At 39.2% G+C, this 24176-nt stretch overlaps 1 protein-coding gene across 8 annotated transcripts in view; it reads left to right on the top strand.

Moving 5' to 3' along the window:
- CACNA2D3 (calcium voltage-gated channel auxiliary subunit alpha2delta 3) overlaps positions 1–24176 on the top strand; it is a 735544-nt gene that overhangs the window by 138691 nt on the left and 572677 nt on the right. Inside the window, exon 1 of one of the 8 annotated variants that reach the window (XM_073351530.1) lies at positions 5303–5364. The exons of the other annotated variants lie outside the window; for them this stretch is intronic. Within the exon in view, the coding sequence (XP_073207631.1) occupies positions 5338–5364 (27 nt within the window). The 5' untranslated portion in view covers positions 5303–5337. Of the gene's footprint in view, positions 1–5302; positions 5365–24176 lie in introns of those variants that run through there. 8 annotated transcript variants of the gene reach the window in all.

Below are 24176 nucleotides of genomic sequence, written 5' to 3'. Positions count from 1 at the left end.
AAACTCTGTCTCCAAGTCATTAAATTTGTTGAGCTTGATGGCATTTTGGTTGGCAACATTAAAGCACATGTTTGTCAGAAGTAACCGCAGAGGCCCTGATTCACAGGGAACTCTAGCACTTAATTTGCACACTTAGTTATGTGTCTTGTTTACCACAGCGGTACTACTCACGGTCTTGCTGATTTGAGGTCGGAGTTCAGTTCAGCTAAAACTGCTTTGTGTTCAGCAGAAAGGAGTTATTGATTGATCGACAGTAACTGGTGATTTAGTGTGGGTTTTTTGTTTTATGTTCTATGTTCAGAGATGATTAGCAAAATGGGGGTGGATATCTCAAAAGTGTCTTCATATAAATGTTTCTGAGCAAAGAAAAATAGTGGCTTATGATGTTTGCTGTACATTATATGTGGAAAATGCCCTTATTTAAAAATATAATTTAGAGCTACTCACTGAATATCATTATTGCAATGATATATTAGTTGTAGCAACTTCAATTCTTAAGCTTACTGTCTGCAGAAATTAATCTTTAAGAGTTCAAAAACTGTGAATATTAACAGATTCTGTTCTTAAAAAGTAATGGCTTTCTCTCTTGCTGAGCACCTTCTAGGAGATGTTAGGGCCATCAACGCTCATTAATTTCAGCAGGAGATGGGTGTCTTCATCAGACCCATTATAGTTAAGCCTGAATCTTTCCATTCAGTACAATAAAATATTTCATTAACTGCTGTAGATTTAAAAAATCAACACAGGAACATCATTTTTAAGAATTAATGTTCTGTATTATGCAACATTGAAATGTATGATTGTGTGTGCCTGCCTGCCTATACTCAGTTTTAAAACAGAGATAGTTGGGTTGCAAAAATGTGCTGCAGAAATTTTACTAACTGGGTGAAGCTGAAACAGGGTATTTTCTAAAAGCACGAATAATTCCAAATGGTTATAATTCAAATATTATTGAGAACCTTTTGTTTCCGTTTCAATACCTCATGGCAAACACTTCTGCATGTGGTGTTTTGTGCATACATGTGTGCAATCCTGATAATATTTTTTAAAAAGTTCCATAAACAAAGAAGTGTACTGAACTACTTATCCAAATATATTCTCTTTCTAATGAAAGATCTTTTAGGTGATTAAACCACTCTTTCTCTAGATTCTTCTGGTATAAGGAGAAAAAAGGGAAATTAATTACTGTTTGCTGAAGGAGAGCAAACTACTCTCTTCAGGACTTTATAGTATTGATTTGGCTATTATTGGTGGTTTCTATTCTCTCTTCATGCAGATTGATACATCTTTAATTCATAATTACATTATCATTAGTAGTGGTTTATTGACTAAGCAAAATGAAGCTGTTTCCAGGTGCTTTACAGTGCAAAGGCTCCATAATTTTTTTCTGAGAAATACACAGGTGTATAACTTCTCTTCATGTCTGTGAGTACTATAGACTGAAATGAAATAATTTGTTTCTGTACTGTATGCTGGCAGTCTAGCATGTTACTATGTTTTGCAGTTTATTTTTTGGTGAGGTGAAGTCTGGTGATCCTGGTGTAATCAGTTCTTGGGTTTCAAAAACACTTCCTAGGTCTGCGGAACAAAACAAAAGCTGCTTAAGAACCTCCATATTTATTTCAATAAACTATATACCAAAGTGTCTCTACAAATGTGTTAGAGAGAAATAATGTGGTTTACACTGTAGAACATAAAGCCAAATTTGATTTACATTTAATTTTTAAAAAAATCTGGTCAAAGGTTGTTTCAGTTAACAAAAGCCTTCCGAACATGAGCTGTACAGTACCCAACTGCTGAAATGTTTCTAGTCTAACCACATACCTACAAATAAACACAAAGACAATTATGCCCCAGCCAAGCAGTCAATTAATTTGTTTGTTAGGCACTTTTGTTGAGAGAAAAGCGGGGAAGATTGTTTAAATATATTTTGCAATGTAGGACCAGAGCTGGTGCTGCAAAAATGAGCAGAATTAGGGGATCTGTCTCCTAGTCTGCGGTTGACACATGTGCAAATCCTTGTGGCATGACTGGAGAGCTAGATGCATTTAGCAAGGGGAGATTAAATCTCCTTGGAGTGTTTCCCATTAACAGATTTATTTGCATGTGTTGTAAGTCTCATAAACAGGTTGCGAAGAAGGTTTTTCCCAACTGCAAAGTTTTTGCCAAACAATGTGTTCACTGTTTATGTTGATGGATTGTAATACCTGCTGATAATATAGTGTGTATGTGTTGTGGTACAAAGGCCATCATGCTGTAGATTATTCATCAGATTTCCCCAGAAAACTAACAAGAGCTACAGTTTGAATAACAAGCTCTGGCTGTTTTCTTTGTGCATAGGTCATTTCCTTAATGAGGTTTCAAGCGTCATCTCCTTCATTTTTAACTAAAAGGGAGAGAGGAAAAAATAGTGTTGAAGGAGAAAAATGTGTTGAGAATCAACAATGGGCAAATACCACACTAACAAAAAGCACCATGTAGCTAAGTGGTGCAAACAGAAATATTTAATTAGATGTGTGATCTAACGTATTAACTAGTATCTTGCTCTTTAAGAGCATTTATTAAATATTGGATTGAATATAGCATTGCCAGTTGGATGACCTGGTTTCTATTCTTGACATGGCTAGCAGTTTGTGACTTTGGACATCTGATTCACAATTTTGAGAACAGTATGGGTTAAAATCTTCAAACCTCAGCTCCTCCTGCTAAATCCTAATTTAGGTATCTGAAAATGGCCTGATTTTTTTTTCCCCCCAAAAGGTTTGTGAACCCATAGCTGCAATTTTCTTCAGTGGGATTTGTAGGTGCTTAGGTCTTCTGAACATAAGGTCACTTTGTATTCAGGTGTCTAAATTAGGAGGCTAAATCTAAGTACCCAAATTCAAGTATTCTCAGCATGTACTTTTGTTAATAGTTACAGGGGCCATCTTTTGGAAGCTTTTTCTTTTTCTTTTTTTTTTTTTTAAATAAATCAGTGGTGAATACTTTTATCTGGGGAAAAAAAAGGAGTACTTGTGGCACCTTAGAGACTAACCAATTTATTTGAGCGTAAGCTTTTGTGAGCTACAGCTCAGAAGTGAGCTGTAGCTCACAAAAGCTTACGCTCAAATAAATTGGTTAGTCTCTAAGGTGCCACAAGTACTCCTTTTTCTTTTTGCAAATACAGACTAACACGACTGCTACTCTGAAACTTTTATCCGGGGTGGGGGAGGAGAAAGGCGCAACTATGTAGCAGAACAGTAGATGGTCAATACTATGTCCTTTAAGAAGTAAGCAGTGAAATAAGACTAACCGAGTGAGTGAGTGAAGGTCTGCACTATGTAGAGTGAAAATTCAGAAGAATATTATTCAAGCAGACAAATGTAAGTTATAGTAAATGTTACAGTTGTTAACATGGGTATGAATTAATGGAACAGGTCACTGCTTCTGATGGATAGTTACAGTTAACTATTATAAACTCGTGACTTTGACCCCACCTCAAAAAGAGGTTTTTGATGAGTGAATATTTGCCTTTGGAATGCTTCCGATTATAAAGATATATGTAGTGTTATAATTAATGGCAAAATTTATCCACCAAGAATACTCCTGAGCCCTTCCTTAGTCTGCCCCCCATACCCATGCCCCAGTTTCTTTATATTACTCAGTTTATTTTATCACTGGTTCTGACAGAGTTTTGAAATGTAGGAATGGAGTTCTGGCTGCTCCACGTAGGTGGGAATGAAAATAGGTATCATGTGATAATACTCGACTGAAGTACTGAGTCTCAAAGAGGCAGATAGAAAGCAGAACAGTTTGACAGGGAGCTGGAACAATAGTGAGGCAGACATAATGATAAGAGGGAGGGTAATGCAATAGACATAACAAAGAAAAGCTGTTGAAAGAATTAGTCTGTGGATGTACCCCAGGACCTTACAGCCCACAGCAAGTTATCACTTCTGGTCTTCGTTTCCTACTGACATAACGGTGTCTAGTTAGAGCAGGCAGATGTGATTTGCCATGGAAAATAAAACACTGCAGTACCTCACTCCAGCTGAGGAATTAATGAAGAAATAACTGTTCAGTTTCCTACTCATGACTCTCCTATGCAAAGCAAAAGCAGCATTCCAGGGAGGGGAAGAGCGAGCCATCTGGCAGACTTCTGTGGGAATTAAGTTGGACCTGCTACACCGTGAGAATGATGGAAGCTCCTAACATACATCCTATCCTTTGGAAATACCATTTACTAATGTTGTTGTTGAACAAAATACTGTTACGTACCCTTCTCCAGTTCTCCAAGAGCACCCCCTTTCAAGTGAGATCCTGCAATCCAATCACTCTGCCTGCGGCTCTGCAGTACATCCTCCCTGGCTGTCAGTGCTGTTCCCTAGCAAGTCCAGCTGGGCTTGGACCTTGCCAGAATTCTCTTTCAGGGGGTTGTGACCAGTGGTAACATGCAATGACATGGAAGCAGTATCTCCAAAAGCAGATATGATTTATTTGCCCAGATGGATAGAGGTTTATGACCTTTTCTTAAACACACTAGGGAAATACAACCTAGATGGAGCTACTATTGAGTGGGTGCATAACTGGTTGGAAAACTGTTCCCAGAGAAAAAAGAAAAGGAGGACTTGTGGCACTTTAGAGACTAACAAATTTATTTGAGCATAGTCTCTAAGGTGCCACAAGTCCTCCTTTTCTTTTTGCGGATACGGACTAACACGGCTGCTACTCTGTTCCCAGAGAGTAGTTTCAGTGGTTCACAGTCAAGCTGGAAGTGCATATCAAGTGGGGTCCCACAGGGATTGGTTCTGGGTCCAGTTCTGTTCTGTATCTTCATCAGTGATTTAGACAATGGCATAGAGAATGCACTTATAAAGTTTGTGGTCGATACCTAGCTGAGCGGAGGGAGTTGCAAGTGCTTTGGAGGATAGGATTAAAATTCAGAATGATTTGGACAAACTGGAGAAATGGTCTGAAGTACATAGGATGAAATCCATTAAGGACAAATGTAAAGTACTCCACTTAGGAAGGAACAATCAGTTGCAGACATGCAAAATGGGAAATGACTGCCTAGGAAGGAGTACTGCAGAAAGGGATCTGGGGGTCATAGAGGGTCAACACTGTTGCAAAAAAGCAAACATCATCCTGGGCTGCATTAGCAGGAGTGTTGTAAGCAAGACACAAGAAGTAATTCTCTTTCTGCTCTACTCTGTGCTGATTAGGCCTCAACTGGAGTATTGTGGTACCCAGAACTGGACATGTTTCAGGAAAGATGTGAACAACGTGGAGAAAGTCCAGAGAAGAACAACAAACATGAACTTAGTTTCTGCCTCTCGGGGAAGTGGATTGTCTACTCCAATGGGAGACCCCTTTCTATTGACTCAGGTAGTGTCTACACTAAAGCAGTACAGCAGTGCAGTGGGCATATGTCTTCATGTCCCTCTGGGATGGGATCCTGCAGTACAACCACTATCTCACTGGATCTCTGCATTATGACCTCCCGGGCTGTCAATGGTGTTCCCTAGCAAGGCCATCTGTAGTGTTTTAAATGTAGACAAGCCCTGGGTCTCGGTCAGCTTCTGGCTGAGCTGACCACTTTTCTGTTAGGGGCACCATTTTAACCCCTCAGAATCCTTGGATCTCAGCCCTAGGGCAGGTCTACACTATGTGGGGAGGGGGGGATCAATTTAAGTTCTGCAACTTCAGCTACGTGAATAACGTAGTTGAAGTTGACGTACTTAGATCTATTTACCGTGGTGTCTTCACTGTGGTGTGTTGATGGGAGACGCTCTGCCGTTGATTCCCTTTGCACTTTTCATTAAGTTGGAGTCAATGCTAAAGTGATTGGCGGTCGATTTATCACACCTATGATAGACAGGATAAATCGACCCCCCGCTGGATTGATCGCTGCCCATCGATCTGGCTGGTAGTGTAGACAAGCCCCTTGCCTTGGGAAGAGAAAAACAGCCTAATTGGTGGTGCCAGCTGAATAGCTTCTCCCAATTGGTGGCCTAGCCATTGTTATCTTTACTCCTTTTGAAGTGTCTTTGTTTACCCTTCCTGGATTCCGTAGAGAAACCTTTGATTTAACTCCGCATTTGGTCAGGTAATACTATAAAATTGAGCAGGGAAATTAAGTTGTATCTAATTTTCCTAAGAAATAATACAGACGTTTTCTCAATTTGTTACAGTCCTACTCATACATTTGTTCAATAAGTACTTTGTGTGAAATCCTGTAGTAAGTTTGCAAGAATAATAGATATTTCTTCATAGAAGAAGCGGTTTCTAAGGTAGTGCCAGCCCGATATTTGATAGTGCTAAATAGCAATTTAAAATTGCTTTTTAAATGTAAGCTGAGCTGCAAAATTGATATTGGCATATGTTTAAATATGTTTTAAAAATCTTTTCCTAACAGTTTTGGGTAATTAACCCTCAGAGAAGCCACTGCCAGCATCTTGGAAACATCTGATACTCCTAGCAGCTGTGGATTTGTTATATTGTCTCCTTGCTTCCCCCCCTGTTTTTTTTAATATAACTGAATTTATTATAGGTAGAAGGTGCCAGGCTGACGACCTCAGAAAACAAAGTCCTCTATTTATCTGCAGTGCAGGGACGTCACTGTCAGTTGCAGTGCAAGTTTTCTTGTATATTGTTGTCATTGTGTTTCAACCTTGGCCTGGAATGACCATGTTAAGTGGTGGGAAGGGTATCCTTTGGGAGTGATCCTTTGCTTCCCTTCTTTGACTATCAAGCTGCTTATGGTAGTGTTGTGATGTGATCTCCTGGGAGTGAAATGAGCCCCCCCACTTTTTTCTTAAAACTCTGTGGGGTCAACCATACTTTGAAGTGGTACAGTCCTTTATGTATTTTGCAATGCATTTGCAAATATCCATGATCTATTATAAAACTGAAAAAAGATTCTGCATACCTTCCAGAATATTCGTTCCCAAGAATAATCCCATGCATTGTATCGCAGCTAGGAAGGGTGGATAATCCAAATTTGAAATTTCTGGGCCAAGCTATTTTGAGATCTGAATGGACAAAAACCTTCATAAGACTTTTCCATACATGATTTACACCAAATTTGTTTATATTGGTATCTCGGAAGCAGCTGCTCTGATTCATCTCAAAATTTGAATGGGGAAAAAAAATCTGATCCTAAACCACACTTGCTAAATTTGAGGTGGAAAAGACTTTATGAAGAATTTAAAGCAGTGTATGTCCAAAACCAGAATTGAAATGGAAAACTCTTCACAGCCTTAGAGAGAGGCAGCTGTCTCCTTATGTTGAAGATTTGCAGCAACAGATAATATAAAATCTGAATGCCAAGGGAAAAGAGGATTAATTTAAAAGTGATTATATTGAATGTGGGAAGAGTAAATTAACAAATCATTGCACTCTACATAAGGTTTAGAAACACAAGATTTATTTAGAAGATAGATACTGGAATTGAAATTTATAAATGGAGTATGATGCTCTTATTGGCTATATACAGCACAGAGCTTTTGTGGTAATTTATTTAAAAAAAGAAGTAGAATGTACTTCATATTCCAGTCTCTGAACACTGTTTCTTTGAGATGCTTCCCTTTTTCTGTCTTCATTGTTAAAAGAGGGTACATGTTTTTACATTCATAAATTAAACTGTTAAAACAGTAGGATTGATATGTAATTGGGAGTGAAAATAAGTTTTATAGCCAATGTTCCTTTAAAAAGTTACTCCTATTAGATTTAGGTTTATGATAGAAGGTTTACTTAATTCTTTCTTTATACTCTGATTATGAAGTGTTTCTTCTGTTCAAAGAATGGTGTTTTTTTCTTTTTTTGTCTGCACGGTTGAAAACTGTCTGGTGTCTTCATTGCTGACTTTATTCTGAAAAAGTGGAGTAACTCTACCATCAAATTTAAACTCTGGCTCTGATTTTCAAAGGGGTCTCAGCTGTGCTTCTTGGTTTTTCTTTTGGTCCATGTTTTTGCTTTGGCAGGTAATTAGAGGAAAATTTTTGTGAGTAACACTGAGATCTAAATAGACCTGATCAGGTGATTAGGTCTCAGTACTATAAAATGTATCTGAAGATGTTTGTTTGCACAATTATGTGCAAGCCCAAAATCTGAGGCCATCTCTGGAAAGCAGAAGTCCACAGTTACATTAAAATGACTAATTCAGTTTGGCTTACAGCCTGAGGAGCAACCATTTACCAAATACCAGAATCTGACAATACATTAAGAGAGTGTGCATTATTCACTTGTGAGATCTGTGAGAATGTGAAAAACACAGCTTGGTGAACTAGCTTTCTTTCTTTTTCTGCAGAAAGAATCTTAGATTCTAATGGCAACAAACATATTGTTATTATGAAGGTATCATGTTTAAGAAAATCACCTCACATTTCTTGCCCCCTCTTAGCAACAGGATACATACCACCCTTTACCCTACTTAAGGAACTGAGCCTAACATTTGCCATATCCGTTAGCACAGATCTAGACTTGTATGCTGCCTCTCTCGGTAGGTGTCAAGGTTCCTCCCCCACTCTGAACTGTAGGGTACAGATGTGGGGACCTGCATGAAAACCTCCTAAGCTTACTTTTTATCAGCTTAGGTTAAAACTTCCCCAAGGTACAAATTAATTTTATCCTTTGTCTTTGGAATAACCACTGCCACCACCAAACTCTAACTGGGTTTACTGGGAAACGTAGTTTGGACACGTCTTTCCCCCAAAATCCTCCCAACCCTTGCACCCCACTTCCTGGGAAAGGTTTGGTAAAAATTCTCACCAATTTGCATAGGTGACCACAGACCCAAACCCTTGGATCTGAGAACAATGAAAAAGCATTCAGTTTTCTTACAAGAAGACTTTTTAATAGAAATAGAAGTAAATAGGTGTAAAGGAATCACCACTGTAAAATCAGGATGGTAGGTACCTTACAGGGTAATTAGATTAAAAAACATAGAGAACCCCTCTAGGCAAAACCTTAAGTTACAAAAAAGACACTCAGACAGAAATAGTCATTCTATTCAGCACAATTCTTTTCTCAGCCATTTAAAGAAATCATAATCTAACGCATACCTAGCTAGATTACTTACTAAAAGTTCTAAGACTCCATTCCTGTTCTATCCCCATTAAAGCAGCATACCAACAGACCCTTTGTTTCTCTCCTTCCTCCCAGCTTTTGAAAGTATCTTGTCTCCTCATTGGTCATTTTGGTCAGGTGCCAGCGAGGTTACCTTTAGCTTCTTAACCCTTTACAGGTGAGAGGATTTTTCCTCTGGCCAGGAAGGATTTTAAAGGGGTTTACCCTTCCCTTTACATTTATGACAGTAGGCTATGACTGATGCTTCTGAGAGGGGAACGTACTCATAATACTACATACAAAGTTTTAGATGGTCCTTTCAGACATGGAGTGATCATCAGACACCCAAAAGCATGATTACCCTTATCTTAGCTTGTAGATGAATTGAGTTATTTTAAAACACAGTTCCTCTTTAGTTGTCCATATGCAGAAGCCCATCTCAATCTGTTTCTTGCTGATTGATTGAAGAATGAAAAACTGCAGTGAGATCATAAGCTTGGAAGGCCTTGTTTAGTATCTGATTGTCACTCTCTGCATATCTAGTCAAACTACAGTATAACACCTGACAAATCATCTAGCAATGCTGATAGCTAGAAGTGGGTTGGTTTCCTTCCTTCCCTCTTCAGTAGTCAAACCTCCATCGTTAAATGATCAGTTTCCTACTATTTCCAGTTGTCCGCAAAGGGTCTTACTCCTACTGAGTAGTTCCTCATATTAAATCAGTGGGAATCAGTTGTGGAGAGAGGTACTACTCAATGTGAGTAAGGTTTCCACAGTGTGGCCCTGAGTTTTAGAACAGAGCAATTGGACTATTGAACTACTGGTTCCAGAGTGAAATCAAGTCACCAGTTTAAAAAAAGAAAATGGAGACCAGATGAAGGATTCTAATGGAAGCTATTGAAATTTTGCTTAAGACTTTTTCTCCTCCTGCAGAACACATGAATTCACACCCTTTTTGAGACAGAATGGCATGCTTGTAAGCACCACAGACACAGGCTGAGAAGAGGTTAGGTGATATTCTGTCATAGCATTTTTCTCCTATGAGTTTGAAATCATAAACTCTGAGCAGGCAAGTGGATTTGTTGAGAGTTGTAGTATAACCAAACTCTGTTAAGTGCTAAAACCCTAGCAACCAACTGGGGGTGGGAGGGAGCAAGGGAGGCTACCAGCAAAATGTAATCATGAGTAGCAGCCCAGATCGCTGGCTCCTTCATGGAAAGAGAATCAAAATTGACTGTCCTTCCTTTTTTGGGGCCAGCCTTATTTAATAGTTGAAATATAGAAATAAGGTAAAAAGGAGGACAAGTTTGTGAGGCCTATGAACAGCTAGCATAATTCCTATTTGATTGTGTGGTGACTCAGGTATTCACAATATGGACTGTGGCTTCCCCTGTACTGCAGATGGGAAGTAATCAGTGCCACCTGGGGCAGGTTACTCCCCTTTCCACACTAACTCAGCTGCTCTGGCTCTAGGTCTGAATCAAGACTGTCCCTATTCTGCAACCCTTGATACTGCAGTCTGTGCAGAGGGCTAAAGGGAGACACCTTCTGCAAACATGGACTGCAGGTCACAGTTGTGTGCTGAGAGAAGTACCAGGTGCTTTCGTACTACAGTGATGAGTGCAGTATAATTATCTATACAGAATAGAGTACCAAATCACTAGCTTTTTGTTTCAGTCCCTTGATTGAAATTGTGGTCAAGATGATGATGCTTTATTGACTTAGTTTCGTAGCACTTAAAACACAGAAAATGAGAAGACTCGGTCAGATAAAAATATCTTTGAAGAAATTAAATGCATTGGGGACACAATGCACAAAATGGCAGAGACAGTGTAACATACTTAAATTATATGCAAATATTTTAAAAGAAGAGTAATAAGTATTTTGCCTCAGTCCACTCAGAGGTAGCTTCCAGGGAAAAATGGTCTGCAGAGTGCCAGGTAAAGCTATGCGTAATTAATAATCTAATGAACAACAAATACATCACTGTTCTGCATTGTAAAGGCAGATGACTCTTCTGAGGCAACTAAATGAGTAGGCTAGGAAATAATTGTGGTATCTCAGATACCCATGTCTTGTAACAGTTAAACATGAAATGCTAGCATAGAGAGTCCTGATGTCATTTGATGAAACAAATAAAATAACTCCTTTGAGGATAGGAAACAAGTGTACTATCATCAGAGGACAGTATTGATGGATTTCACCAACACCAAGAAGCCCAGCAAAGGCTTATAGGAATGTGTAATGTGCTGTAACATGAACTCTCAGTTATGAAGGAGTTTTTAATGTCAAGGAATGAGGCACATACATGTTCAGAAGAAAAAAAATTGACTCCTTTTTTCTTTGTGGATCTGATTAAAGTTAGTAATGTTTTATATGTGGTCTAGTAGACTGGACACTGGACTGGGAGCCAGGGGATCTGGGTTCTCTTTCCATTTCTGCCATGACCTGTTGTATGAAATTGGGCAGGTCACTGCACCTATCTATGCCTCATTTTCACTATCTGTAAATGGAGATAATGGTAGTTAACTTCCTTTGTAAACTGCTTTAAGATATGTGCTGGAAAAACAGGATCATCATAATACTGAGAAAATGTTAAATGTCTTGCTAAGAACAGTTTCAAAAATTAAGCTTGTCATGGAAATAGACTGTCAATTTTTGTTCTCTTTCACAGTAGAGCCTTCTGACAAGGACTCAGCATAATGAAAATGTACTGAAGCCAACTTATATGCACACTTGATGCTGGACAGCCACTTTTCTTTCACCTCAAATTTGCTTTTACTCTAAGAATGCGTATTTAAACAATTGTAGTAGCTGTAGTTCATCTAGAAGCCCGGTTGTATTTTTACAGTTCCTCTACTGGGAATGGATCTGCCATCTCTCAAGTGCAATAAAATTGAGTTGGCCTCTAGCGTGATAGAACTATGTGTAATTTCCCGGGACACAAACTGTATCAGTTTGAACAATTTTTTTGTTTTAAAACAATACCATGTTTGCTAAATGTTATGATAGTTTTGCCATACCAAGAGATTTAGTACTACTGATATTTCACTCAAAATAGTATCTTATTTTGCATGTAGTACCCTGGATTTCAGTGGGACTACTTTTACTGCAGTCTATTCAGTGTGAGTAAAGGTAACGCAGTCTGGCCCATTGTAATTAAAGGATAATTTCTCACGCTATTCTCATTTTTAACCCCACCCTACCCTCAAAGCACTGAATAGTAAAACTGAACAGTAAAATTGTTGTACAGTTATCATAAATCAATGAAAGTTTTCAAAAATTATTATTTTAAATTTTTGTGTGATGGAGCCAAGTAATAGCATGGAAAACTTTTAAATATGAGAAGTATACAAAAATCAATGAAAGTTTTCTGTGTAGAATAGGTAGTGAATCATTCCCATGATCACCGGTGAAATGGGTCAGCAGGAAAAGAGATCAAATGTTTCCTAGTCTATGAAACTTATTGTATGTTCTCACCACAGTGTTTTCTGGATTCTGGAGGATCTCAAGTAGGTAACTTGGACCTAAAGGTAGCTCTTTCTGATCATTCCTGTGGCCAGGGGTTAAATATTAATTGAGAGCCTGCTCTCCGTTTTCTAACACTGACATAGCTTTTGGCTCTGTAACTGAAGAAACCACATTAACAGCTGCAAATTGTATTAGCTTTAAGCTCGTTACAATCTAGCAGACTCATTCATTGATTACATTCGATTGTCAGGACATCCCAAATATAGAATTTAAAAGACTTCAGATAAGCCAATTAACTTGTGTGGTACTTCAAACCTGTATCTCCGCACCAAAGGGCGCGGGTGTCACTGATAGTGCTTCCGTGGCAGATTATCTGAACTGAGTTTAAAGAAAAGGAGGACTTGTGGCACCTTAGACTAACCAATTTATTTGAGCATAAGCTTTCGTGAGCTACAGCTCACTTCAAAAATATACTGTGTATCTCACCTACTACAGGATAGGCCCAACAAAGAAAATAACAGAACACCACTAGCCGTCACCTTCAGCCCCCAACTAAAACCTCTCCAACGCATTTTCAAGGATCTACAACCTATCCTGAAGGACGACCCATCACTCTCACAAATCTTGGGAGACAGGCCAGTCCTTGCTTATAGACAGCACCCCAACCTGAAGCAAATACTCACCAGCAACCACACAACAGAACCACTAACCCAGGAACCTATCCTTGCAACAAAGCCCGTTGCCAACTGTGCCCACATATCTATTCAGGGGACACCATCATAGGGCCTAATCACATAGGGCCTAATATGGGGCCTAATCACATCAGCCACACTATCAGAGGCTTGTTCACCTGCACATCTACCAATGAGATATATGCCATCATTTGCCAGCAATGCCCCTCTGCCATGTACATTGGGCAAACTAGACAGTCTCTACATAAAAGAATAAATGGACACAAATCAGATGTCAAGAATTATAACATTCATAAACCAGTCGGAGAACACTTCAATCTCTCTGGTCACTCGATTTCTGATCTCAAAGTGAGTGTCCTTCAACAAAATAACTTTGAAAACAGACTCCAACTAGAGACTGCTGAATTGGAATTAATTTGCAAATTGGATACAATTAACTTAGGCTTGAATAGAGACTGGGAGTGGTTGAGTCATTATACTAAGTGAAACTATTTCCCCTTGTTTATTCCTCTCCCCCCCCCCCCACTGTTCCTCAGACGTTCTTGTTAACTCCTGGAAATGTGCTGGAAATGGCCCACCTTGATTATCACTTCAAAAGGTTTTCTCTCCCCCCACCCCACTCTCCTGCTGGTAATAGCTCCTCTTAAGTGATCACTCTCCTTTCAATGTATATTTTTTCATGGTCTGTGTGTATATATAAAATCTCCTCACTGTACTTTCCACTTTATGCATCCGATGAAGTGAGCTGTAGCTCACGAAAGCTTATGCTCAAATAAATTGATTAGTCTCTAAGGTGCCACAAGTACTCCTTTTCTTTTTACGAATACAGACTAACACGGTTGCTACTCTGAAATCAGCCTGTTTAGTGAGTGATTCACTATTGAAGATTATAAGGCACCAATATCTTGACTTCTAGAGACAAAAGCCCGTTTAATTATACATATGAACATTTGGGTCAGATTCAGCTGTGAGGCCTGGTTGGAGTCTTACTTTGCTTTACATTACATTATTTAGTGCTTTATCCTACCTCATCAAAGGGTATTACAGATTATTTTTATTGGTGTACTGCTACAAAGGCTGAGTAATTTATAAGTAGCATTTTGCCATTTACTGCACTGAATTGTGAAGTTTTGTGAAATTTAGAGCATCCAATTCTATACTCTAATATATAATGGGGAAAGAGGATGTATGCCCATTTTAAATTAGCATCAAGTACTCCCCTAAATGCCAGAGGTGTAATGGGAACATGATGATGACCATGACTTTACTTACAGCAGAATCTTGCCAGAGAGCAAGGATGAGGATGTTCTAAACACATTTGGCCAAATTTCATTCCATGTATAACTTCACTTAAGACAATGAAGTTATGTTAGCTATTGAGTTTTGTATTTCAGTATTTCCCATAGCTTCAGATTTTGTGGGTGTACCATGGTTTTCATTGTTCCTAAAAGTTATTGGTTGCTTATGCCCTGAAGCCTATCCGTTTATATTGATGATTAATTTTAGCTGTCTACCTTTCATGTTAGCTACTGACAATTTCTAGATGTATTAAATTGCCATATGAAAAAATGGAATCTCATAAAGGTGTTTCTACAGTGTGAGGAAAGGTGTTCCCTCTTCTCAAATGTTCAGGTATAGTTCTGACATTCTGAGGTCATGAAATTCCTGACAGGTCATGCTGTCCTCTTGCTGAGTAATTTTGCAGTCCAATAGTATGTAACAAGTATTGACTAGATCTATGAAGCTGGCCCGGCTATGTCGTCTGTCCCAGCATGGGTTTCTGATTTATATCAGTTGCCAAAGAGGACGTAAGAGGAACCAGTGTTGTAATCAGTATCACTTTTGTTACTCCTTGTGGCTTCTCTGCTGCAATTCCAGGTATTGCATACAATATGAATTTGTGTGTGTGCATGTGTGCAATGAAATGGAAAATGGAACTTTAATCTGAGATCCACACCTAGTTCAGGGCAAGTGGAGGCTTGTCCCTCCTCAAGGCTGCTAAAATTTTGTCACGCCCTTTTCATGAGTCTCCGCATCTGCCTTTCATTCCTTGTCTCTAGAAACACCATGTGTCACAAACTGTGTCAGCAAATCATTTAGGTGATGATTGTCTAATTTAGGTGATGACTGTATCATTTAGGTGATGACTGTCTAATTCCTCTTCACAGTAAATGTGCTGTTGCTGGTTTTTGAGTACTTGTGGCCCAATCTGAGGCTTCAACACATTCTTCTCTAATCATTGCTAATCTCAGTTAGGTTTCATAAATTAACGATGTAGGGTGAAATACTGCCCCCATTGAAGTCAATGGCAAAACTCTATAGGGCCAGGATTTCAACCAAGATTTTTAGCAGAAACTTTCAGAGACATGCAGATAAAAGTAGTTTAGCAAATTACTGTTGCAGATTAATATGTGCAGCTCCTACCCTTTGCTTGGTGCTTGCTGTTGAACTGCTGCCTCCTAGGGGAGAGACCTCTTCTGCTCATACTGATCCTCTGAACTTCTGATTTAAATCAGTTCCCTTATAGTAGTAACGGAGACAATTCCAAACAGTACAACTAAATCCTAGGGGAGTGTAGGTCTCTGGTAGGTCAAAAATGCACAAACAGCAGATTGTAGGCCTGTGTGTGGTACAGTATAACAGAACTCAAACCTCTGAGGGGTGGGGATGTGTTCCCTTGCAAAACTAAAATTTAAATATTATGAGGCTTAGTAATCTCAGCCTATAAATCAGTTCTGGGGTAGTAACAACTGACAAAATACAGATAATTAGAGAATTACCCTGTGGGCCTCTGGCAGAAACATGCATGTTTGGGGACGAGAGAGAAGGTCTTTGATCTTCATTTTAAATCGGCAGCAGTGTGAGGAAAAATATCAAACAATAATGCTATTCCTACTAATTGGAGGTATTTTAAGAATATTAAAGATTAGGAAGCCAACTCTTGCAGTCTGATAGACAGAGGACAGGGAAGAAGAATGTTTGAGGGTTTTAATTGTATTTTAAGAGTTCACAGGGAACCCAAAGCACACAATAATGCATGCTCTTACCCTGGGAAACTGAGTAGCATATTAATGCTCCTGAACACATGGGGGACTAGAGGAAATACAATGTGGCTTCAGCCATGGGAGTCCCTCTAGGACTGGTGACCTACCCAGTCTGAATCTTGAACTACATCATGAAAAGCTTCCTCAAATTTTCACTATTCCAATTGTGGATTTTCAGGATCAACTACATGGCAACCCTAAGAAGCTTAAATATATTGTTGAAAAGACACAATATTGTCTTGATTGTCCATAGACGTCAGAAACCGTATACAGAGCAATATACACATTAAAAAGTTTTTCCTATTATCCAATATATTCTTCTTGTAGCTTAGAAGTAGGTGAATTTTAAATGTACCGGAGTGATGGAGGATTTTCTGCATGGTATGTCATTTATTTGAGGTATATTCAACCTTTCAGCTAACAATGAGTTCCTGCTCTGGTGAGTTTTCATAATCAGAATTGACGTTCTAATGCATCTGGTACTAGATCAAAAAGTCTGACTGGTTCCCTCTTTTGAGAACGCATGGAATTTGGAGATCAGTGAAGTCATGCTAACCTCTTCCCTTCTTTCACAATATTTGAGGCTGGTATTAACTTGGTTTTGGCTTTCATTAATTTATGCCTGCATTTCTGTAATTTCATGTTAAACTTGCAAAAGTGCAGCAGTTCAGATTTGAATATTTCAAAGATTTAAGTCACTTTTTTATAAAGTGTATTGGATAAAAATATGCATGCTTGCTGCTCATGACTAGGGCTGTGTGAATAACAGATTTTTTGTTTGATGTCCAAACCAAAAAAATTGAAAGAAAAAAATAGTTTAGGATTGATTCAAAATGAAAACTTGTCAGTTTTTCACCAAAACAAAATAAAGAAAAAATATTTTGGGTCAAGCAAAACATTTTAAGCAACCTGGAACAAAAAGTGTTTCATTTTTGAGGATTTTTTACCTTTAATATTTTAAATAAAATTGAAGTAAAAATTTGAAACAAAAATAGTTTAGAATCAAGTAAAAATATTTCATTTTTGGAACTATGAGAACAAAATAATTTTATTTGTGTGGAAGGTGTTGGTTTTTTTCCATCCGCAATAATTTGGTGAACTCAACATGAATTTGCTAAATGACCCTAATCTGCATTTTTTTTGGTCGAACATGTTTTGCCCAAAAAATATCGCCCAGCTCTGCTATCCATCACTGCAGAGCTCTACAAAACTGTTAAGTACAGCTAGCATCCACACTAAATGGGAGTATGCAGTGTAAGGGAACAGAATGGTATCCTGTTAGATGGCTTGTGAGAACAACATAAGTGCCACAAGAGAGGTAAGTTTTAAAAGCTGACGGAAATCAGTCAGAGCAGAAGTAGGCACGTAGCTAGCCCTTGAGGTATTTGTTCATATTTCCTAAAATATTTTTTGTGACCCAGCTGCATGCTGCTGTCCTCATACATGTGTGCATGTATACACCCCTTCTATTTGCCTGATGCAGTCTATTGTCTTTTACTCTTCACACAACAAAAACAAAGTGAAGAAACCACATGGGAAAATTGGGTCACAAATAACCATTTTACAAAATATGCATACACCTGCAAGATCTAGCTACAGGCATACTTCTGCTCTGACTGGTTTCTGGCAGCTTTTAAAATGTCTCTCTCTTGTGGCGCTTATGGTATTCTCACAAACGATTTAAAGGGATATCACTGTGTTCCTAGACACTGTATTCTCCCTTTTAGTGTGGATGGTAGTTGTACTTAACAGCTTTGTAGACTATACAAGGCTGTGGTAACTGAGGGAAGAGGACTCACCATAAAGGACATTATAGGCAGAGAGCTTAAAAGAGTGAAAGAATTTAAATATCTAGGATCAGTGGTTGTTGACGATGGTGCGCCCCCCCCGCCCGAGTGATGCCTGTCGTCATATTAAAGCTGATTTGAGTAAATGGAGGAGCTGACCCCAATTCTCTGTGATTCATAGATTCATAGATATTAAGGTCAGAAGGGACCATTATGATCATCTAGTCTGACCTCCTGCACAATGCAGGTCACAGAATCTCACCCGCCCACTCCTGCAATAAACCTCTCACCTATGTCTGTGCTATTGAAGTCCTCAAATCGTGGTTTAAAGACTTCAAGGAGCAGAGAATCCTCCAGCAAGTGACCCGTGCCCCATGCTACAGAGGAAGGCGAAAAACCTCCAGGGCCTCTTCCAATCTGCCCTGGAGGAAAATTCCTTCCTGACCCCAAATATGGCGATCAGCTGAACCCTGAGCATAGGGCAAGATTCACCAGCCAGATACCCAGGAAAGAATTCTCTATAGTAACTCAGATCCCACTTTGTAAGTATTGTAGCACCGGGCGGGGGGGGGCATAGGTGTAAGACTACAAGTACTATTCATTTTGGGTGCAGAACCATGATTCCAGCACTCCTGTACCTGCTAGTCCCCCTCCAAGTCAGTCCTACTCCTCCAAGCACCTCTAACATGTCACAATATCCCTCTCTTCATACATCAAGTCTGCAAACCATCTTTTGAACCTCTCAGCTCCTTCTCATCACCTCCCTACCCCACAGACTTTCTTCTCAGACACTCATCAACCTACAACTCTCAGGGTTACCCTCACCAGTATCAGTTATCCCCACTCTCCATCTTATTTCACCTAAGTCCAATCATCTATCTTCATTTTATTCACTCCCCATTTTGGATCTCCTCAAATCACCTGGTTTCCTTCCCAGGACCAAGCAAGCCCCTTTCACACCCGCCCCCCTGGATTAGGACTCTCTTTCTTTCCATAAACTCCTGAAAATATCCTCTCCCTCGGCTTGTGGTCTTATTATGATCTATACCAGGCGTGGGCAAACTTTTTGGCCCGAGGGCCAGATAGTGTATAAAACTGTAATTTGATTTTAATGTACAGAACGGAGACTTGGCCAGCCACAAGAAAGGAAATCTGTATGCTTTCCACCATGGAAATGAGGTGGTCAAATGGTTGGACACTCCATGAGAGGAAACAAAAATGAGGTTGTAAGGGGTCCAATGCAGGTTGTTCGAATTGAAGACATGTTGAGGAAGGCTAGGCTACCTTGGAATGATCGAACATATCCAGCAGATATCTGAAAGCTATATCAGTAGGATGGTTACTGTAATGATTGTGGATGGAAGACTACCATGGGAGATACCAAAGTCTTGGTACCTGGACTGGATATGACCAGTCCAGGTAGACCAATCTGCATGACAGCCTGGCATATGGTCATGAGTTTTGGAAGAAGGCTAATAAAAATCACCAATCCCAAATAGGGAAGTGGCAAAAAGAAGTAAGAGTTTTGCAGAGTATTAGATGGAGCCTTTAGATCAAATTCATTTAGTGCCCATAATATCTATGTAGCCAAGCTAAGGACAGTGTAGGTCTTAAAATATTCACCAAACATTTTTAATTTATTTATTTGCCTATTTAAACAAAGTTACTTCAGAGCAATTATCTTTCTTTCAATGAGAGATAATAGAGATAGAGATGAATGTGTGTATGCACAACAACCCCTGTTTCCCTATTGAAAAAATAACCTACCTTTGACTAATATACACCTTCTTTCCAGAGCTGTCTTGCTTCGAGAAGGTATTTTTCTGTTGCCCTGCCCACCCATGCTTCCTATTTATTGACACTCCACTGCCAATTATTTGGATTGCACAGACTACTTCCAACCTCAGCTTTGTGTGGGTTGATTTCTGGTACGTTATTTCTAGATGTTCAGTTATGCAAGTTTTAAAAAATGACCCAAATATATGAACAACATTAAAAGTTCTGACAGTGAAATAGTATTTTTCTTTTCCTTGTGCTTGTGTGAAATGATCTGGTTAAATAGAAGCTGCAGAAATAATGCATTTTTTGTGTCTGTTTTCTCAAATGATAAATGCTCTTGGCTCTGTGGAGGAGTTCTTGGCTGTGTGGAGGATTTCATACTAAAGGAGGATTTCACTAACAGAATCAGAGTTTTAAATATTTCTTGTAATGTAGTAAATCAAAAGTTGCTTGGACTATTTGTACTCGATCTTATTTAGAACTAGAAATCCACTTATCAGAGGAAGTGTTCAGCTGTGACCCTAAGCTTTCATGAAATTATGTGTTACCCCCTGGCATTTACTTACTGTTAAGTTATTGAGACTGTTTTCCTTCTTTAACAATGTAAATGTATCATTGCAGGCTTTGGAAAGAATACTGGTCCAAGCATTTCAATGTCTTATAAACTGAAGTAAAGTATAGAATATTGGAAAACCTATTTATTTAAAATATGTACAGTGCCACCAAATATATTCAGAGTGCAGAGAGCAGCTGAACAAGGTGTTGCTTTGAGAAACCATCCAGGGTTGTAGCACTAAGAGATGGGGTGGGGGGGGACTAAAATAGAAAGGACATAAGCCCTGCGTCCTGTCCCTAACCCTTGTAATCGTGGTGGTTTGCTTATTTGCAGTTTTGATGGGACAGCTGCTGTTTTTCTCAAGATTGCATCAGAGTGGAAGAAATAATCATATTTTATATGAAATTAATTTGAAATTAAATAAATCAGCCAATGCAACAGTACAGAAATTCATGGCTGCAAAGTTCCTGTTAAGAAATGATGGAAGTCTGTGGTTCAGACGGTCTCTAGTGCAGTGGTGGGCAACCTATAGCCCACCAGGGTAATCCGCTGGCGGGCTGTGAGGGAGTTTGTTTACAATGACCGTCCGCAGGCACGGCCGCCCGTGGCTCCCAGTGGCTGGGGTTCGCCATTCCTGGCCAATGGGAGCTGCGGGTAGTGGCAGGCAGCACGTCCCTGCAGCCCATGGGCTGCAGGTTGCCCCCACTTCTCTAGTGGAAGGAGGAAAATCTATTTAAAATTGTGGCTGTCACTTAAGTTTTATTGTTCTCCACATATTTTTAACAGTTTAAACTTTCTGTATTAATATTTACCATAAAGCCAACTTGCTTCTAGATCCAATCTACGTTCCCAGTCTCATGCATAGTGAACATGTAGAAAAATTGCATATACGTGCACAAATTAAACCCAGACTTCTTCCCATTAAACACAGTCACTAGGGTGCAAGGATACTAAAAACAGCTGGTGTTCTTTCCAACCACAAAATGTCTCCATTTTTGGAATCTTCTGCCTTCAGCAGCAAAAATAATATAAGAAGTACTTTTAAGGCAATGAAACTGCTGATGCAAAATACATATCAAATAAACTCCTTAGCTGCCAAGATCCTGCAAATGAAGTAAATACTCCTAGTTTCATGCAAATATTCATAGAGGCTTCCAACAGTCAGCTAGACATGTGTCATCATACATGTGTGGTCTTTTCAATGAGAGCTTAAATAATATCCATGATTTGCTCCAACTCTTTCTGTATGTTGAAATATATTCATGTGTAAGGGGATTTTATGGGTTGCCATACCCCTAAGAGCAGCTGACCATCCACAGGAGCCATTACCTTGTATCCCTCTGCTTTGGTTTCAGTGCATTTCAGTGGTCTGGGTTCTTAGTTATTAACTGGTGGTGCCTCCACCTGACTGTTTAAGGTAGTCAGGAACCCTTCTGTACCTCCCTTTGTAGTTTCAACCTGTCCCAGTACTTACTTTATGACTAACCTGATATGTCGTACAAACGCTCTTCTGAACCAACAATCAATGTACCCTTTATTTACAAAGGGAAATATAGAGGACTCGTATAAGGGGAAGGAGAAGATGGTTTTGGAGTGGGTACACCAGTAACATTATATAACCCCCCCAGTAACAACTCCCAGGGTGAATTTCCCTGGATTCATGAATCTAGTTTATTTCACATCAGTGGGCTCCATAATATGGAGGAACCCTCATGTCTTCAGGCCTTTAATGCCTCAAGATGCTTGTGTGTGGTGAGGTGATGAAGGTGTCCATTTGCCCAGGGTGCTAACCTCTATGCAGCAGCAATAAGTGTTACTCACAGTGGGGGAAAAAGGTGTAGGGGTCTCCTCAGTGTTTCCAAGATGGGTTTTCCTCCCCAAGAGTAGTTTGCCAACCCCCTTTCAGGGCAAATCGGCAACATCATTGCAAGGGGTGTCAGCAGGGGAGTGCCACTGTTTCCTCAGGCAGGGGGCACCTGCACTCAGGCAGAACTGTCTTCTTCTCATCCCCACCCTCCGACTGGCTTAGTCAGCCTTCTATCCCCCAAGGTTTGCCCAGTCACAGTTGGTGAGGTGAGCACACCTCTCATCTACCCACAACAAACTTGTCTCCCTTTTTCATCAGACCCACTAACCTGGGTTACAAATGTTAATTAAGACAAATGAAAGTAACATGTATGAACAGACATCATTGTAAAACTGTAGGCTTACGTTACACATATTAGTTTGCATTTTCTCCATGTAAAGTAGAAGAGCGTCTAAACCATCCACTTTTATTTTAAGTCTGTAAATCCGTCTTTTTAAAAAGCACTAATCACTCGAAATAGAGATTTTTAGAAATAGTTTCTCACAGCAGACTGGTAGACTATATCGCATAATACCTGGAGTGACCAGAAAAAATTGATGTCTTAGAGCTGCATCAGTCAGTTTCCACAAACAATAATTTTCAGGTTTTCTTCACTTGATAGAACTCATTGATCTAACCTTGTTATGACCCGAAAACAATCTCTTCAGGCAGTGCATTTAAGATGACTTTCCAGGAACTCAAAGGTCAATTGTTAAGAAAACACTTTTATCAGAATCGGCTATGTTAAACACTGATCACGCAGCCTGGAAATAAGCATTTCAGGGAATTGCCTCTCTAGTGCTGACCTAGTGATATAATAAGCACAGCAGTTATTTAAGGCAGCCTCTTTAGCCCTGGACTTATCAAAAAAGATCACTGAGGAAAGCAGGCAGTTTTTAATGGAATCAGTTCACAGCAAAGCTTTTTCAGCATACTACTTTTTAGCACCATTGATATATTTTACAATATTGTATCACTGCCTACTGTGGACTCTGTTCTTCCACTTGCTCTGATCAGTGAAAATGAAGTAGTTGCTGTGCATGGATAACAAGCTACTTTATGCTCATTTGATCAAAGTGGGTAGAAAAACACAAAATTGGGATTAGTTAATTATGTAAAATGGCATAAATACCCTTGGGGGATAGTGACCTAAATTCTTGCTTGTTCTATTAACATGGCAGATTTAAAAAAAAAGAGGAAAAAAAAAAAGAGCAGCATCAAAAATCAGGTTGGTTTAAATGAAGCTTTTCAAAGGTAGTTAGAGTTTAATTAATAGACTCCTTTTGAAAAGTCTATTAGAACAAAATTGCACAATGGTAAGTCTTTAGTATGTAAGTACTGCTGATATGACGATGTTCTAGAAAATCAGAAGTTCATAGTGCACCTGGAAGTTAACTGAGAAATCTTATATTTCCATTGCTCTTTGTGATATTAATTCCATGGGCAAGTTTTAGTTACAAAACTTGTTAAACAGTAATTAATGTCATTGGCTCTGATATTTAGTTGTTTCCAGGAGAGTACTTCAGCTGCTTTCTCCCTTGGGTATTGATCAAAAAGATTATATAGTTCACAAAAGGTCCCATCTAAATAGGTCATTACAGACATGTAGTCAGGCTTAAGTGAGTATAGACCATTCTTTCTGAAAATTTTAGTATTGCAAAAGAGAACCCTTCTTGCTATGTGTCCTGAGCTTGTGCTTACTGTCCATCACTGGAATTTACTCCTGTCTTGAACTACCTGACTCCAAGTATTATCAACTTTTTTTTTTTTGGTTGCACTTTCTCTGGGGTCTCAATATAGTATTAAAAATAGCTGTGGCATTCGGTCTTCCCTCAGGCTGACTGTGCTAACGCCAGTGGAGCTGAACTGATGTTACCAATGGTGGGAAACGTAAAAAACAAAAAAAACCCTCTTCTTAGAGTAGAAAGGTCTTCAGAGAATGATAAAAAGGTTGCC

Source organism: Lepidochelys kempii, chromosome 7, assembly GCF_965140265.1.
Source record: "Lepidochelys kempii isolate rLepKem1 chromosome 7, rLepKem1.hap2, whole genome shotgun sequence".
Taxonomy (NCBI): Eukaryota; Metazoa; Chordata; order Testudines; family Cheloniidae; genus Lepidochelys; species Lepidochelys kempii.
The sequence above is the reverse complement of the archived record's forward strand: the minus strand, read 5'-3'. Positions and strand labels throughout refer to the sequence as shown.